The sequence below is a fragment of the Cebus imitator genome, unplaced genomic scaffold, assembly GCF_001604975.1.
Source record: "Cebus imitator isolate Cc_AM_T3 unplaced genomic scaffold, Cebus_imitator-1.0 Scaffold129, whole genome shotgun sequence".
Lineage (NCBI taxonomy): Eukaryota > Metazoa > Chordata > Mammalia > Primates > Cebidae > Cebus > Cebus imitator.
Genome location: NW_016107444.1, coordinates 4,363,120 through 4,377,020, shown reverse-complemented (window position 1 = coordinate 4,377,020; position 13,901 = coordinate 4,363,120). Strand labels below are relative to the sequence as shown.

The window sequence follows — 13,901 nt, the reverse complement described above, 5'->3', positions numbered from 1 at the left end:
GGACATAAATTTTCAGTTCACTTGGATAAATATCCAAGAGTACAGTTGTTCGGCTATACGGTAGGGCTATGTTTAATTTTTTTTTTGAGACATGGTCTTGCTCTGTCACCCAGACTGGAGTGCAGCGGCTTGATGAAGTCTCACCGAAGCCTTGACCTCCCAGGCTCAAGCAGTTACCCCCACTTCAGCCTCCCAAGTAGCTGGGACCACAGGTCTACACCGCCACACCCAGCTAATTATTATTTATTATTTATTCATTTATTTAGAGATGAAGTCTCACTCTGTTGTCCAAGCTGGAGTGCAGTGGCACGATTTTGGCTCATGGCAACCTCTACCTCCCAGGCTCAAGCGATTCCTGAATAGCTGGAATTACAGACACCTGTCACCCTGCCCAGCTAATTTTTGTATTTTTAGTAGAGATGGGGTTTCACCATGTTGGCCAGATTGGTCTCAAACTCCTGACCTTAGGTGATCCGCCTACCTCGGCCTCCCAAAGTGCTGGGATTACAGGTGTGAGCCATCGTGCCTGGCCTTATTTATTTTTTTGTAGCGACAAGGTCTCACTTTGTTGCTGCAGCTGGTCTTGAACTCTTGGCCTCAAGTGATTCACCAGCCTTAGCCTCCCAAACTGTCGGGATTACAGGTGTTTGCCACTGAGCCTGGCCCGTATGTGTAGTTTTATAAGAAATTGCCACATTATCTTCCAAAGCCCTGTTCCGTTTTGCATTCACACCAGCAATAAATGAGAATGGCTATTATTATGCATCAACATTGTTACTGTCAGTTTTATGAATTTCAGCCATTCTAATAGGTATGCAGTGCTATTGCACTGCAGTTTCAGTGTGCATTTCCCTAATGACAAACGATGTTGTTACCTTTTCTCGTTTGCCACCCACATGTCTTCCTTGGTGATGTGTCTATTCAGATTTTTAACTCATTTTAAAAACTAGGCTGGTTGTCCTTTTATTATTGAATGTGAAGAGTTCTTTTTGGCCAGGCGTGGTGGCTCACGTCTGTAATCCCAGCCAAGGTGAGAATTGAGAGGCCAAGGCAAGAAGATCACTTGAGCCCAGGAGTACGAGGCTACAGTGAGCTGTCACCACACCGCTGCGCTCCAGCCTGGGCAACAGAGTGAGACCCTGTTAAAAAAAAAAAGAAAGAAATTTTGTTAAAGAGTTACTTTCATGTTCTTGATACAAGTCCTTTATCAGATATGTAAGTTGCAAATATTTTCTCCACCTCTGTGGCTTATGTTTTCATTATCAGTGTTTTCAAAAAATAAAGTTTTTAATGTTGATAAAGTCCAATTTATAATTTTTATGGGATTATGTTTTTATGTTAAAAACTCATCACCAAACCCAAGGTCACAGAATTTCTTCTATATTTTCTTCTAGAAGTTATCTAGCTTTACATTTTATATTTAGATCCATCATCCACTTAAAACTACGTTTTACATAAGATGTAAAATGTGTCTAGGTTGAGGTGTACGTATATGCGCACATCCATTTGTTCCAGCACTGCTTGTTCAAAACACCATTCTTCCCTCCTTGAATTTACTTTGCACCTTTGTCAAAATTTTAACAATATTTGTGCAGTTCTGTTTCTGGGCGCCCTTGTCTATTCCATTGTCTGTGTCTGACCTTCTGCCAGTACACACCGTGAGGGCTGCCGTGATCATGTAGAACCTCTTAAAGTTGGGTAGTATGGCTCCTTAAACTTTATTCTGCTCTTTCAAAATTATTTTAGCTCTTCTGGCTCCTTTGCCTTTCCATGAAAATTTTGGAGTCAGTTATTCTTCATTTGATCTTAGCCAAAAGGTCAAGAAGTAATAGACTTAGTTGTTCTACATTAAAAAGATTCCTGCTCATATTTTGAAGGAATTTCATTAGACCTATATTTTGGGAGAAATCTTTATTATATTCAGCCCTCCAATCCTTGAACATAGTATAGCCATTTCTTTATTTTCCTTCATCGGCATTTTATAGTTTATCATACAAATCCTGATATACTTTATCAGATTTGAAATTGTTTATTTTGAATTGTTTAAAATATTGACATATTTTCTCAGATTTGAAATTTGTCAGAACTTGGATTACGACCCAGCAGGTGGTACATTTTGGAAATTTTCCATATGCGCTTGAAAAGAGTATGTATTCTGCAGCTTTTAGGTGAATTTCTTGTCTATGTCAGTTAGGTCAGTTCTGGTACTCTGTCTCCCCTCTGGTTTTTGTATGCACATTGCTGGAAGAGACCGAAAACTGTCTCCCCATGATTGTGGGTTTATCTAATTCTCACTTTGATTCTGTCACTGTTGTTTGTTTGATGCATTTTGAGGCTGTGATTATGAGCATAGAAATTTAGAATTGCTGTATCTTCCTGGCCAATTTATTTTCTTATAAATATGAAATATCCTTCCTTATCTCTCATTATGATTACTGCCTTAAAGTCTGCTTTATCTGGTGTTCGCTATGCCAACTTTCTTGGGTTACTGTTAGCATGTCATGTCTTTTTCCATTCTTTAACCTTCAACTGTTTGGTGCTGTATATACATTTTTTATATGTATTAAAATTATATAATTTTTATATATTTTTTATTTTTATTTTTTGAGATGGAGTTTCACTCTTGTTACCCAAGCTGAAGTGCACTGGTGCAATCTTGGCTTACTGCAGCCTCTTGGGTTCAAGCGATTCTCCTGCCTTAGCCTCCCAAATAGCTGGGATTACACGCGTGTGCCACCACACCTGGCTAATTTTTTGTATTTTTAGTAGAAATGGGGTTTCTCCATGTTAGGCAGGCTGGTCTCAAACCCCTGACCTCAGGTGATCTGCCCGCCTCAGCCTCCCAGAGTGCTGGGATTACAGATGTGAGCCCCCACACCTGGTCTTGGGGCCCTTATATTTAAAATATGTTTCTCATAAGTAATATACATATAACTTATATAGAAAGTGTTGTAGTTATGTATGTGTGTATATAGCTATAATTTATGTTATCGATGCATATAATTATATATGAGATGTATTTTATTTTGTTTATATAAAGCTTGAAATCTTAATTTTTTACTTGGGGCATTTGGTAAATCTACATTTAATGTAAGTATTGATATTTTAGGGCCTACATTTACCACAGTTCTCTTGATTTCTGCTCTTGATTTCTTCCCAGTTTGTGTTTGTTTTGCTTCTTTTTTCCTAGTTTCTTTCTTTCTTTTTTTTTTTTTTTTTGGTTTGTTTGTTTTTTTTTTTTTTTGGAGATGGAATCTCGCTCTGTTGCCCAGGCTGGAGTGCAGTGGCACAATCTCTGCTCACTGCAACCTCTGCCTCCTGGGTTCAAGCAATTCTCCTGCCTCAGCCTCCTGAGTAGCTGGGATTACAGGTGCCTGCCACCACACCTGGCTAGTTTTTGTATTTTTAGTAGAGACAGGGTTTCACCATGTTGGCCAGGCTGGTCTCAATCTCCTGACCTCAAATGATCTGCCCTCCTCGGCCTCCCAAAGTGCTGGGATTATAGGCGTGAGCCACCGCACCCAGCCGTTTTTTCCTAGTTTCTTGATGCAGAACCTTAAATTATTGATTTGGAACATTTCTTTTTTCCTAAAATAAGTATTTAGTACTATAAATTTCCCTCTAAGCACTGCTTTAGCCCCTTCCAGATGTTGACATGTTGTATCAAGGTCATTTTCATTCAGCTAAGATTGTTTTCTAATTTTTATTGGAATGTCCTCTTTAACCCCTGGATTATTTAGGAGTGTGCTGTTTAATTCCAAGTGACTATAAATATTCTTGTTATCTTGGTTATTAATTTCCAGTTTAATTCCATTATGGTCAGATAATACATTTTATATGATTTTGGTGGTTTTAAATGTGTTAGTGTGTTAAGATATGTTTTATGACATGGAATACTGTATACATTGGTAAGTATTCCTGGATTCTTGCAATACGAACAATGAACGCTGTTGTTGACAGATTCAGTAATCTACATATGTTAATAGGATCCAGGTGGCGGACGGGGTTCCTCAGTTTTTCTGCATCTTTGCTGATTTTTGTCTCCTCATCCTATTTCCTATCATGAGAGGAGTTTTGAAATTTCCAACTATGATTGTGGATTTGTCTGTTTTCCTTTTCAGTTGTATCAGTTTTTGCTTTGTGTATGTGTAATTTCTTTTGTTAGATGTATACACATTTATTGTTATGTCTACTTGGTTATAAAACCCTTTAATCAAAATACATCCCTGGTTATTTTCTTTGCTGTGAAGTCTGCTTTGGCTGACATTACTGTAGAGACTGTAGCTTTCTTTCGATTAATGTGTGCATGGTATTGTTTTTCATCCTCTTGCTTTAAACCAGTATCTCATTATATTTGAATTAGGATTCTTACAGACAATATATGGTTGAGTCATTTCTAAAAATCATCCAGGAACTTTCTTCCTTGCTGCATTTAGACCATTTACATGTAATGTAATTCTTGGTGTGTTGTGACTTGGTCTGCCTTTCTATTTGATTTCTAATTAGGTGCAGTGCTTTTATTTTCTCACTTTTCCTTTTCCTGCTTTCTTTCCACTATTTGAACATTTTTAATATTAAATTTTAATTTATCTATTGTGGGTGTTTTCTTTTTACCACATCTCTTTGTGTAATTTTTTAAAGTGGTTGCCCTTAGAGTTATACTTAACCTTTCAGAGTCTACATATGACAATATTTTACTCCTTCAAATGGAACATAAAAGCCTTACCACCATGTAGGTTCCTTTGCCCTCCCCCATCTTATGTTCCAGCTGTCTTATATATTACAACTGCATACATTGAAACCTCCATCAATACAATATGTATTTTTTTCTATAGTCAAACAGCTTTTAAAGAAAGATAATATCCTGTTATACTTACCATTTTTGTTGCTCTTCCTTCATTCTTGATGTTTCAGGTTTCCTTCTGGATTAGTTCCTTTCTCTCTGAAGAATTTCCTTTAGTAAATTTTTTAGAGCAGCTCTGCTTCTATTAGTTTTCATTCATCTGAGAATGCCTGTATTTTACCTTCATTCCTAAATAATATTTTGAAACCATGATATCGTTTCTGAATATCTTCTAGGTTTATAACTCGTTTGGTATTTCATGTGTTTAGCACCTTAAAATCTTCTGCCTTCAGTAGTTTCAGATGAGAAATTCACAGTAATTCACATTATTGTTACCCTATAGGTAATGTATCCATTTTTTTTTCTGCCTCCTTTCAAGATCCTTTGCCTGCAGCAGGTTTGATTTTGATGGGTTTGGATGTGCATTTCTTTGGGTTTATCTTGTTTGGGGTTTATGCTGTTTCTTGAATCTGTAGATTGCTTTCTTTCAGCACACTTTGCAGTTGTTTTAGTTTATTCTCTGTCCTCTCATTCTGGAACTCCAGTGATACAAACTTCTTGTTATTGTCTCATAGGTCCCTGAAGTGCTGTTCATTTGTGTTCTCAGTCTTTTTTTTTTTTTCCAGTCTGTGCTGCTGAGATTGGATAATTTCTACTGATCTATCTTCAAGTTTACTGACTCATTCCTCCTGCTGTCTCCATTCTGCTACTGAGTCCATCTAGTGAGAACCTTAAATTTTTTTTTTTTTTTTTTTTGAGATGGAGTCTCAGGCTTTTTGCTCAGGCTGGAATGCAATGGCGTGATTTTAGCTCACTGCAACCTTCACCTCCCAGGTTCAAACAATTCTCCTGCCTTAGCCTCCTGAGTAGCCGAGACTACAGGTGCACGCCACCACGACTGGCTAATTTTTATGTTTTCAGTACAGATGGGGTTTCATCATGTTGGCCAGGATGGTCTTGATCTCCTGACCTTGTGATCTACCCGCCTCAGCCTCCCAAAATGCTGGGATTACAGGTTTGAGCCACCGTGCTTGGCCAGGACTTTAAATTTTGGTTATTGTGTTTTTAGTTATAAAATTATTATTTGGTTCTTCTTTATAACTTCTCCTTTTTTACTGATACATTCTACTGTAATACTTGTTTCAAGAGTGTTAGTGATTGATTGTTTTTAGCATTTTTTAATAGCAGTTTGAAGTCTTTGTCAGATAACTCCAACATGCGTCATTTTATTTGTTGTCCTCTGTTGTCTTTTTTCATGTCAGCTGAGATTTTATGGTTGCTTTTGCCAAGTAATTTTGAATCATATCCTGGTCATTTAAAATATTATATTATGAGGCTCTGTCTTGTTAAATACTACAGAGAAAATTGATATTTTTGTTTTAGCAAGCTCTCATGCTGGTTAGGTTTAGGCTGCAGGTTGGAATTGTAATTTCAGCATCATATTAGTTTCAAAGGCTTTGCAGTGCTATGTGCATCTGTCTGGTGTGTCCCTCCCCAGGGGTCAGTCTGGGATGTGGGTAGAGATATATCTGTTACCTCAGTTCTTCAAGTCGGCGGCATGCTATTGGGATCAGTTCCATGAATACACAGGTTGGGGGTGAGGCCAGGAGTTCACAAACCGTTTTATGGAGTGCCTTCCTCAGGCTCTTCTTGATTCATTCTCTTCCCAGTACTTTCTGGTTCCCTGGGCTTCTCATTTTCTGTCTGGCCTAAAGTTCCATGATTGTGCCATATCCAGGCCAAACACTAGGAGAACAGAGAGAGAACAGAGTTCTGGCTGGTGGCTCTTCTTGCTGGCTACTGCTGCTGCCACCTCTGCCACCACTGCCACCGCTGCCATCACAGAATGGCCTGGAACACGAGGATGGAGAAAAAAAGGGCTAAAAACATCTTGGGGGGGTGTTTCATCTACTCTGTAGGGTTTTGGGGATTTTCCTGCTCCATTCCTCAAGCTGAGTGTCTCCTAGAACATTTGGGGTTTGTGTTTGTTGCATGCAGGCTGAGAAAGAAGTGGTAAATAAACTCACTGCCAGTTTGGTGATGCTTTGAATTCAGTGTCCTCTCCTATTTTCCTATTGCTGTTTGCTTTTCCATGTTCTCAAATAGCCATGCTGTGGATTTTGTTCATGTTTGATAGTTGCATCCAGAGAAAGAGTGTCATGTGTTTTCTCTGTCTTACCCAGAACTGGAACCTCTGATTGATATACTTTTAAATCTTTATTTTCGAATTAACTCATCCTTATATACAGAACAACAGCTGATGTTATTAAGAAGAGTCAGGTAATTGGCCAAACCATATAGTTTTCAGTTGGCTTTGTTTATGTCTGTCTTTGTCAGCTGCACGTGATACTGTTTTGGGCTCTTCCTTTGATAACGTGACTGTCACTGTAGTTTTCTGTTTGCACCTTCTAACCAGCCTTGTGGGTGGAAGTGGTCTTGCCATGTATTTGCCACTTGTGGGTGATTTCCTTGGAGCGCAGCCTCTGCACACAGTCTCATGGCAGGGCTGGTCGGGGGCAGTGAGCATGGGTGCAGTCAGCTGATCTGTTTGAGGCAGCTCTGAGAAAAATCAGGTGGGAATCTTCGCTGAAGACCCCTGATGTGGAGTGTACCTTCAGCGCAAGTTTGTGTATACTTCAGACATAATTGAACTACAGCTGACGTTTTTAAGCCTTTTGAACCTTTTGAACACATCAAGTTGGGTGCAATTTTAGAACAAATTTACATGCAGCTCTTCTGAGGTGTAAATCTTTGCAGAAATCACACCTGATGCAGTTGAACCGGCAGCTGTTTGCCGGCACACTCAGGAAGTGGGAGAGGATCTCAGTGTATGTGTGAATGCATTCATATGTAATCCAGAGTTCATGTTAAGGTTTAGTTACCCCGTGACCTCTCTATCATGATTGATTGGTTAAAAATTGTTCAGCCTCAAGGCCAGGTGTGGTGGCTCTGCCTGTAATCCCAGCACTTTGGGAGCTGAGGCAGGGAGATCACGAAGTCAGGAGTTTGAGACCAGCCTGGCCAACACGGTGAAAACCCATCTCTACTAAAAATACAAAAATCAGCCAGGCTTGGTGGCACCTGCCTATAATCCCAGCTACTCAAGAGGCTGAGGCAGGAGAATTGCTTGAACCCTGGAGGCGGAGGTTGCAGTGAGCTGAGATCACGCCACTGCACTCCAGCCTGGGTGACAGAGAGAGACTCCGTCTCCCAAAAAAAAAAAAAAAAAAAAAAAAAAATGCTCAGCCTCTTCAGATCTAAGGAGACAATAATCCAGCCTTGGTTGCTATGATCAAAGTCAGCTGAAGCCATCCTGGTTCCAGCTTCGTGGCGGGGAGAATCTGGTTTCATGTGGACTCCCGTAGCAGCCCCTTAATTTCACTAAGCCTTGGTTACCTCGTGAATAAAACATGACCTATTCTTACCTTGTAAGGTAGGCTGTTGAGAAGAATAAATGAGTTGACACACAGGAAGCAGGCTTCTGAAATATGAAGTGCCATACAAGTGTTTATTACAAGAAATGTTAACGAAGAAACAGTGGGAGGCCACGGTGAATTCAGAAGAACAAGTCCATTAGTAGAACCACAGCCTTCTCTCTGTGCCTTTCGGGACATGGACTCATTTTACAGAGGGGCTGAATTGTGAGGTCTCTGGGTGCCAGAGTTGGACAAATCCCCACCTGAGCCTCTTCCAGCCCCGAGAGTTTATGATTCTGCAAATGGGTGCTACAGAGTCAGGGACGCCCAAGTGTTTTCCTCCCGGGACTGCGGCGATTAGCGTGGGCACACTTCCTGGGGTTGAGTTACTTGTGCCTCTCCCCCAGGTCCCCAGGCACCTTCTGGGCATCCTTTTGCCCATGTGAAACAGAGCATTCGCAGCTGCTGGTCAGGCCTCCCAACCCCAGCACAGACAACGGAGTTTTGCTTTAACTGGAAAGTTCAGGTTCTGGGGTTCTTTCCCTGAGATCCACGGGAGGCACCCTGCCCCGAACTGGCCTTCTCCTGCCCCAGCAGACGCCTGTGCCTTCCCCAGGCGGGGTCCTGCCTCTCTCCCCTTGGTCAGCAGCACTCTTTGGGGGAGGGTAGGCACAGGGGGTTACAGACAAGCTCAGGGACACCCGCCGATGCCTCAGGCAGCCAGGGCACCATGCAGACCTGACACTCTGGGTGCCCAGCAACAGGGCCCGAGTCAGGGACACATCCGCTGACCACTGTCTTCGCCCTCCCGTGCCTATAGGTCACCTCCAATGAGAAGCACTTGGAGAGCCTCAAGAACGCGGACAGCCTCCTGCAGGCCCTGGAGCGGCTGGCCCCCGGGCCTGGGTAAGTGGGCCGGGAGGATCCGTGGATCAGTGTGGTCACCCCAGGTCAGCACACTCTCAGCCGTTCCTTTCCCCGCTCCCCCACCCATGTCCCTCCACACCAGGGACCAGCGCCTTCCGGCCCATCGCTGTCCACCAAGACCCTTGCCCTTGTGGGAAGGGAAGCTCTACCCCTCCACCCACTGGGAATCCCGTCACGGTGGGGAAGGTGGGGGCACAGGGATCGCAGGCGGAGAGAAAGTCTGAGTCCGGCCAGCGAAAACTGCACCCCACGTTGAGGCACCCAGGAGGTCGAGTGGATGACCAAGTGGGAGGTGCAAGGAACACATGAGAAAGGCAGCCCTGGGCTGTGCACACGTGCGCCATCAGCACCAGCCGGGCGTCCTCATCACTGCCTGGCGGAGGACTCAAGGCCCAGGCAGGGCTGGGGCAGCCGTGACAGCTTAGCCTGCTCTGCAACCCCAGCCGGCAGCTCAGAGCCCCACACGGAACCGAGTATTCAACACCAGCTGCAGACAGCATGGGGCTAGGCCAGCCTCCCACCGTGGCTGTCCAGTGTGTCTAGAACAGACCGAATAGGCCTGTCACCCAGGAGCATGGTACACGCTGTGAACGCAGGAGGTGGTATCCCAGCCAGCCTGCAGAGAGCCTGCGCTCAGTGGAGCGTTCCCCACCCTGGGGAGGACCCGCCTCTTACGGGGTCCCTGACCTTCACTGGACCTGGAATGCTCCTCCCATTTCCTGGCAGATTCTGTTTTTAGAACTACATGTTTCTGTGAAATCTGCTTCCTGGTGTACTTTGGGTTTGTTATTAATTTGAAGAAAAATAAGTGGCTGAAGTGTGGCTAAGAAGGTGAGTTTGCAGAGAAGGCTCAGTTGTAACCAGCCTTTTTCACTTAATCCTGGATTGGGGCCGGGGGGAGGGTAACCTACCCCTTTCCTCTTCAGTGTAGACCATACAAGTAAGTTCTTCATGACTTGCCGTGAGGTGAGGAGCAGGAGAGACGGACTTTGCTGTCAAGGGCCCCTTTGCACCTTGCTGAGCCCCTACCATGTAAGGCGTGGACGGCGACCCCGGGACTGGCCTACGGGCCTCCTGTGAGCACATGCCATCAGATCCTGGCCTTGTGCAAAATGCCATTATGAAGCCACCTAGACAGACTTACGCTGAAGAGGCCACAGAGAGAGCCACAGAGAGTGCAGTGTGGCAGCAGCTGGAGAGAGCCCGGTCGCTCTACAGGCACCTGCACTGTGGGACGCCTCCTAGTAGGGACCCCCAACTGCCTTTTGGCCAAAAATGGCACATCCTCATGCTGGACCCCAATTTGGACCAAATGTGTCAAAACAAAGTTCAGTGCTCCGGGAGGCGGTGGTCTGTCACCCCACGCTCAGTTCTGTGCACTACAGCGTCGAAATGTCTACAGCAGGCAGATCTTGTGTTGGGTGGGAAGCTGCTCCTCCAAAGGGGTCTCGTTTGGCCTTCGTTCAGATGGCCTAACCAGAAATGGTTTTCTTGTTGGCCAAGAATGAGCGGATGGCGTTGCCCTCAGCCCCAGCACTGCTCTGCCAGCAGTTTCTGCCCTCCTTGCCAGCCTCACCGGGCCTGCTTTGTGCGGGTGGGCAGCATGGCCGTACTAGTCCAGCCTGCGTCAGCCAGGGGCGGGCCAAGTTCAAACGGATTCCTGCTGTCCCACAGGGGCTTTGATGACCAGAGCAGGAATGCATGGCACGGTCTCCGGGTCGGCCCGTCCCACTGCCACCCATGTCTTTTATGCAGTGCCCCCCCCCCCCAGCCATTTATGTGGTAACAGCTGTATTTCTGTGCAGTCAAGAGTATGCCACAAGCTAATTGTACACTTCCAGGGTTGCTGGTGTCAGTCTTGTCTTTGCTAACGGTGGTTAGACAGGTTTAAATGTGTCTCCATTTGCTGCAGTAACAAAGTTCCCATGTTAAGCTCTTAATTGCAGTCACGCTTACAAGAGTAAGAAAGCTCCTGGCTGATTGGCTGGAAGGGACAGCGGAGCAGGAGGCTTCATGCGTGGGGTGGGTCTGGCACACACAGGCCGCTCCAGGCGGGAGCTGGGCAGGCCCATGAGGGCCCCAGGCCTGGTGGAGTCTGGCTGCCTATGGCTCAGTGGCTCAGGGGCAGTGTTTCTGGCAGAGATGGCTCAGATCGTGAGTGGTGGCCAGGGCTGGGAGCTCAGAAATAGCTCGGGGGTGGTGGCATGGCCAGTTCTGAGCCCCACCGGGACTGTGGGCCAGGCTTTTCTGCCTCAGCCTCCCAAGAGCACGCTGTGGCTGGTCCATCAAATACTCAGGTGCAGAAGAGGCTGGCCCCTTTGAAGGGGTGTATTTTACCTTAGAGATGCCTTGTAAGTGTTCCTATTTTGGTTTTTCTCACAGTTCACTTCCCGACAGCATGGCGGCTCCCTTGGCCCTGGAAATCCTCCAAGCTGTTGGACGCTAGGCGAGAGAGCACCGAGCAGGAGCCCACCCAGCAGGAACCCCCCCGTGGCCCCAGCCCTCAGAGGCACAAGTGAGGTCGGCTCCCAGACACCTTTGCCGCATCCCCCACAGCTGTATTTGTACCTAATAAAAGTCAGCTGCACCCAAAACCTGCTGGCCGAAGTGCTCACTAACCCCAGGGCCCAGAAAAGCGACTCCAAATCGACTTCCTTGGTTCCTGTGGAATGCGTCAGGGAAGCCCAGGTTTGTTAGCTGTCCTTGGAAATGTTCTTTCCCTGTGTGTGGGCCAGGGGGGCCTCGTCTAAGGCTGGCACTGCCTGTGGTAAGGAAGCAGTGATGAGAAGCACGGTCCTCAGCCTGCCGGCATCTGTGAGCCCCTCTCCTCCGCCGGGAAGAGCAGAAGGGCAGGACCAGGCGGGAACGCTCTCCCACCCAGCTCCAGAGCAAGCCTTTGGAAGCTAATCTCTGAACCTCTTGTCTTCCTCCCTTTACCTGCCTGGCTTTGTTCATTTCAGGAGAAACTGATTCCAAGAACTCTGGGGAGGACGGGTAAGACTCACTGACCAGCACAGATGGTGAAAAGTTTGCCTGAAGGAACGCAAAATGCTCAAGAACAGTGGTTTCCCTGAAGGTTTGCCCATCCCAATGGGATGCTGGCGTCAGAGTAGAATCATTCTCCTCGGCTTCTGCCACCTAATCCCATATCCCCAAAACCTCTCCGGCTTCTGCCTCGTGTTCCCCCACACGTACGCCTTAGAACCTCCTATGTAAGATGCGGTCAAGCCCTCGACAATATTTGGTGGACACTGCGGAAGTAACCTGGGACTGCTGTAGTGGACAGGCTCACTCTTGAATCTGGACTGCGTAGGTAGAGGTGGGCCCTGGGCAGCTCCAACCAGATGGGTAAGTTGAGGTCATGCCTTGGCCTTTCTGGGGCCCCATTTTCCCCATCTGCAAAATGAAAAGGCTAGACTAAATCAGTGGCTGCCAACCGTCCTCCCAGCTCCAGTGCCCTGGTGCTTCTGCTTAGGGGATTTGCCCTCTAACATGCTCAGATGGGTTCCATCCCAGGCAGTGGCCATGCCGACCCATGGATGGCCCCTCTGCTGCCCCTCAGGAAGCTGGCACCAACAGCCCAGCCTCTTTGACACAGTAATCTGGGTAGTTGGACAGTTTCCGTTTGACATTCCCTTTGATGCATTTGTGCACAGAACTGTTGTTTGCATTGTGAAGCATTTCATTGCAGGCCAGCCAGAAGCATCCTCATCAGCACCTCCTTCCTTAATGAGGTTCTCGGGGCAGCTCTGTGAACACAGGCAGACATCATCCCTGTGTTGTAGTGCAGATATAGTTTCATTGCTTTACAATGAAAACGGTTCTGTGCACAGCCGCACCAAAGGAATGCCAGCTACGTCATGTCATCCCCACCACAACCTGCAAAGCAGGCCTTCGAAGTTTCCTTTCATCGACGAGAAAACAGACTCAGAGGAGCCATTTCCACTTGCCTAAGGCCCACAGCTTGGCTGAATCCAGGACTCTGACTCCATACCGTCATCCCTTACTGAGGTGCACAGAGCTCGAGCTGTGACGAATTGGGACATGAGCGTGTGTCCTCTGAGCGTGACCCAGGACCAGGCAGCTTCATTTGACGCGCAGAGCCTACTTGCTGCCGTGGTGAGCAGGCATCACTGTTCAGGTCCTCCCTGGCAGTGTGCTCATCTCCAGCTGTGTGTGCCCATGTGGCCCTGGCCTGGCTGGGCTTGCCTGCGATTGAGTGGGGGATAGCTGATGGAGCAGCCAGATGCTTGGTCCAGTGGCTTTGCCTGCCGGATGCAGGAACAGGTTCAGGTCTGTTTTCTTTGCCCTCTCCCTTCTTTAGTTCTTGCAGGGAACTTCCCTGGGGTTCTGGATCTGGAGTCCTCTCAAGCTATTTCAGAGCAAGGGAAGATTCTTCTTCCTTCTTTCCCCTTTTCACTTGAGCAAGGAAGTCTTTGCTGTTTAACGTAGGACAGGAAACTTACTATTCCAGAACCATTCTGCTCAGTGGACCACTCCCGGCCCTGAGCCCCCGTGTGCCTGTTTGGGGAAAAGCTTATCTGGGTAGGCGAGGACAAGGAGATGACGGTCAAAAGCAGAGCCACTGCCCTGCCAAAGCTGTCGGGTCACTGAAGCTAGTCCATGCCAAGCCTTGTGCCCTGGTGAGGCTGCATCCTGGAGGAAGGTGCCCACAGAAAGCAGCAGCCCAGGTCCCTTTGAGTCCCCAGGTCAGG

At 46.4% G+C, this 13,901-nt stretch overlaps 1 protein-coding gene across 7 annotated transcripts in view; it reads left to right on the top strand.

Moving 5' to 3' along the window:
- The window catches only part of ULK4 (unc-51 like kinase 4), a 620,462-nt gene extending 608,685 nt beyond the window's left edge, over positions 1 to 11,777 (top strand). For 6 of the 7 annotated variants that reach the window (XM_037742908.1, XM_017540957.2, XM_017540958.2 and 3 more), the window contains 2 exons: positions 9,080 to 9,165; positions 11,569 to 11,773. In XM_037742908.1, the coding sequence (XP_037598836.1) occupies positions 9,080 to 9,165; positions 11,569 to 11,632 (150 nt within the window). In that variant the 3' untranslated portion in view covers positions 11,633 to 11,773. Of the gene's footprint in view, positions 1 to 9,079; positions 9,166 to 11,568 lie in introns of all 7 variants that reach the window. The other variant, XM_037742907.1, reaches the window with a different exon arrangement.
- Positions 11,778 to 13,901: the final 2,124 nt, after the last annotated feature.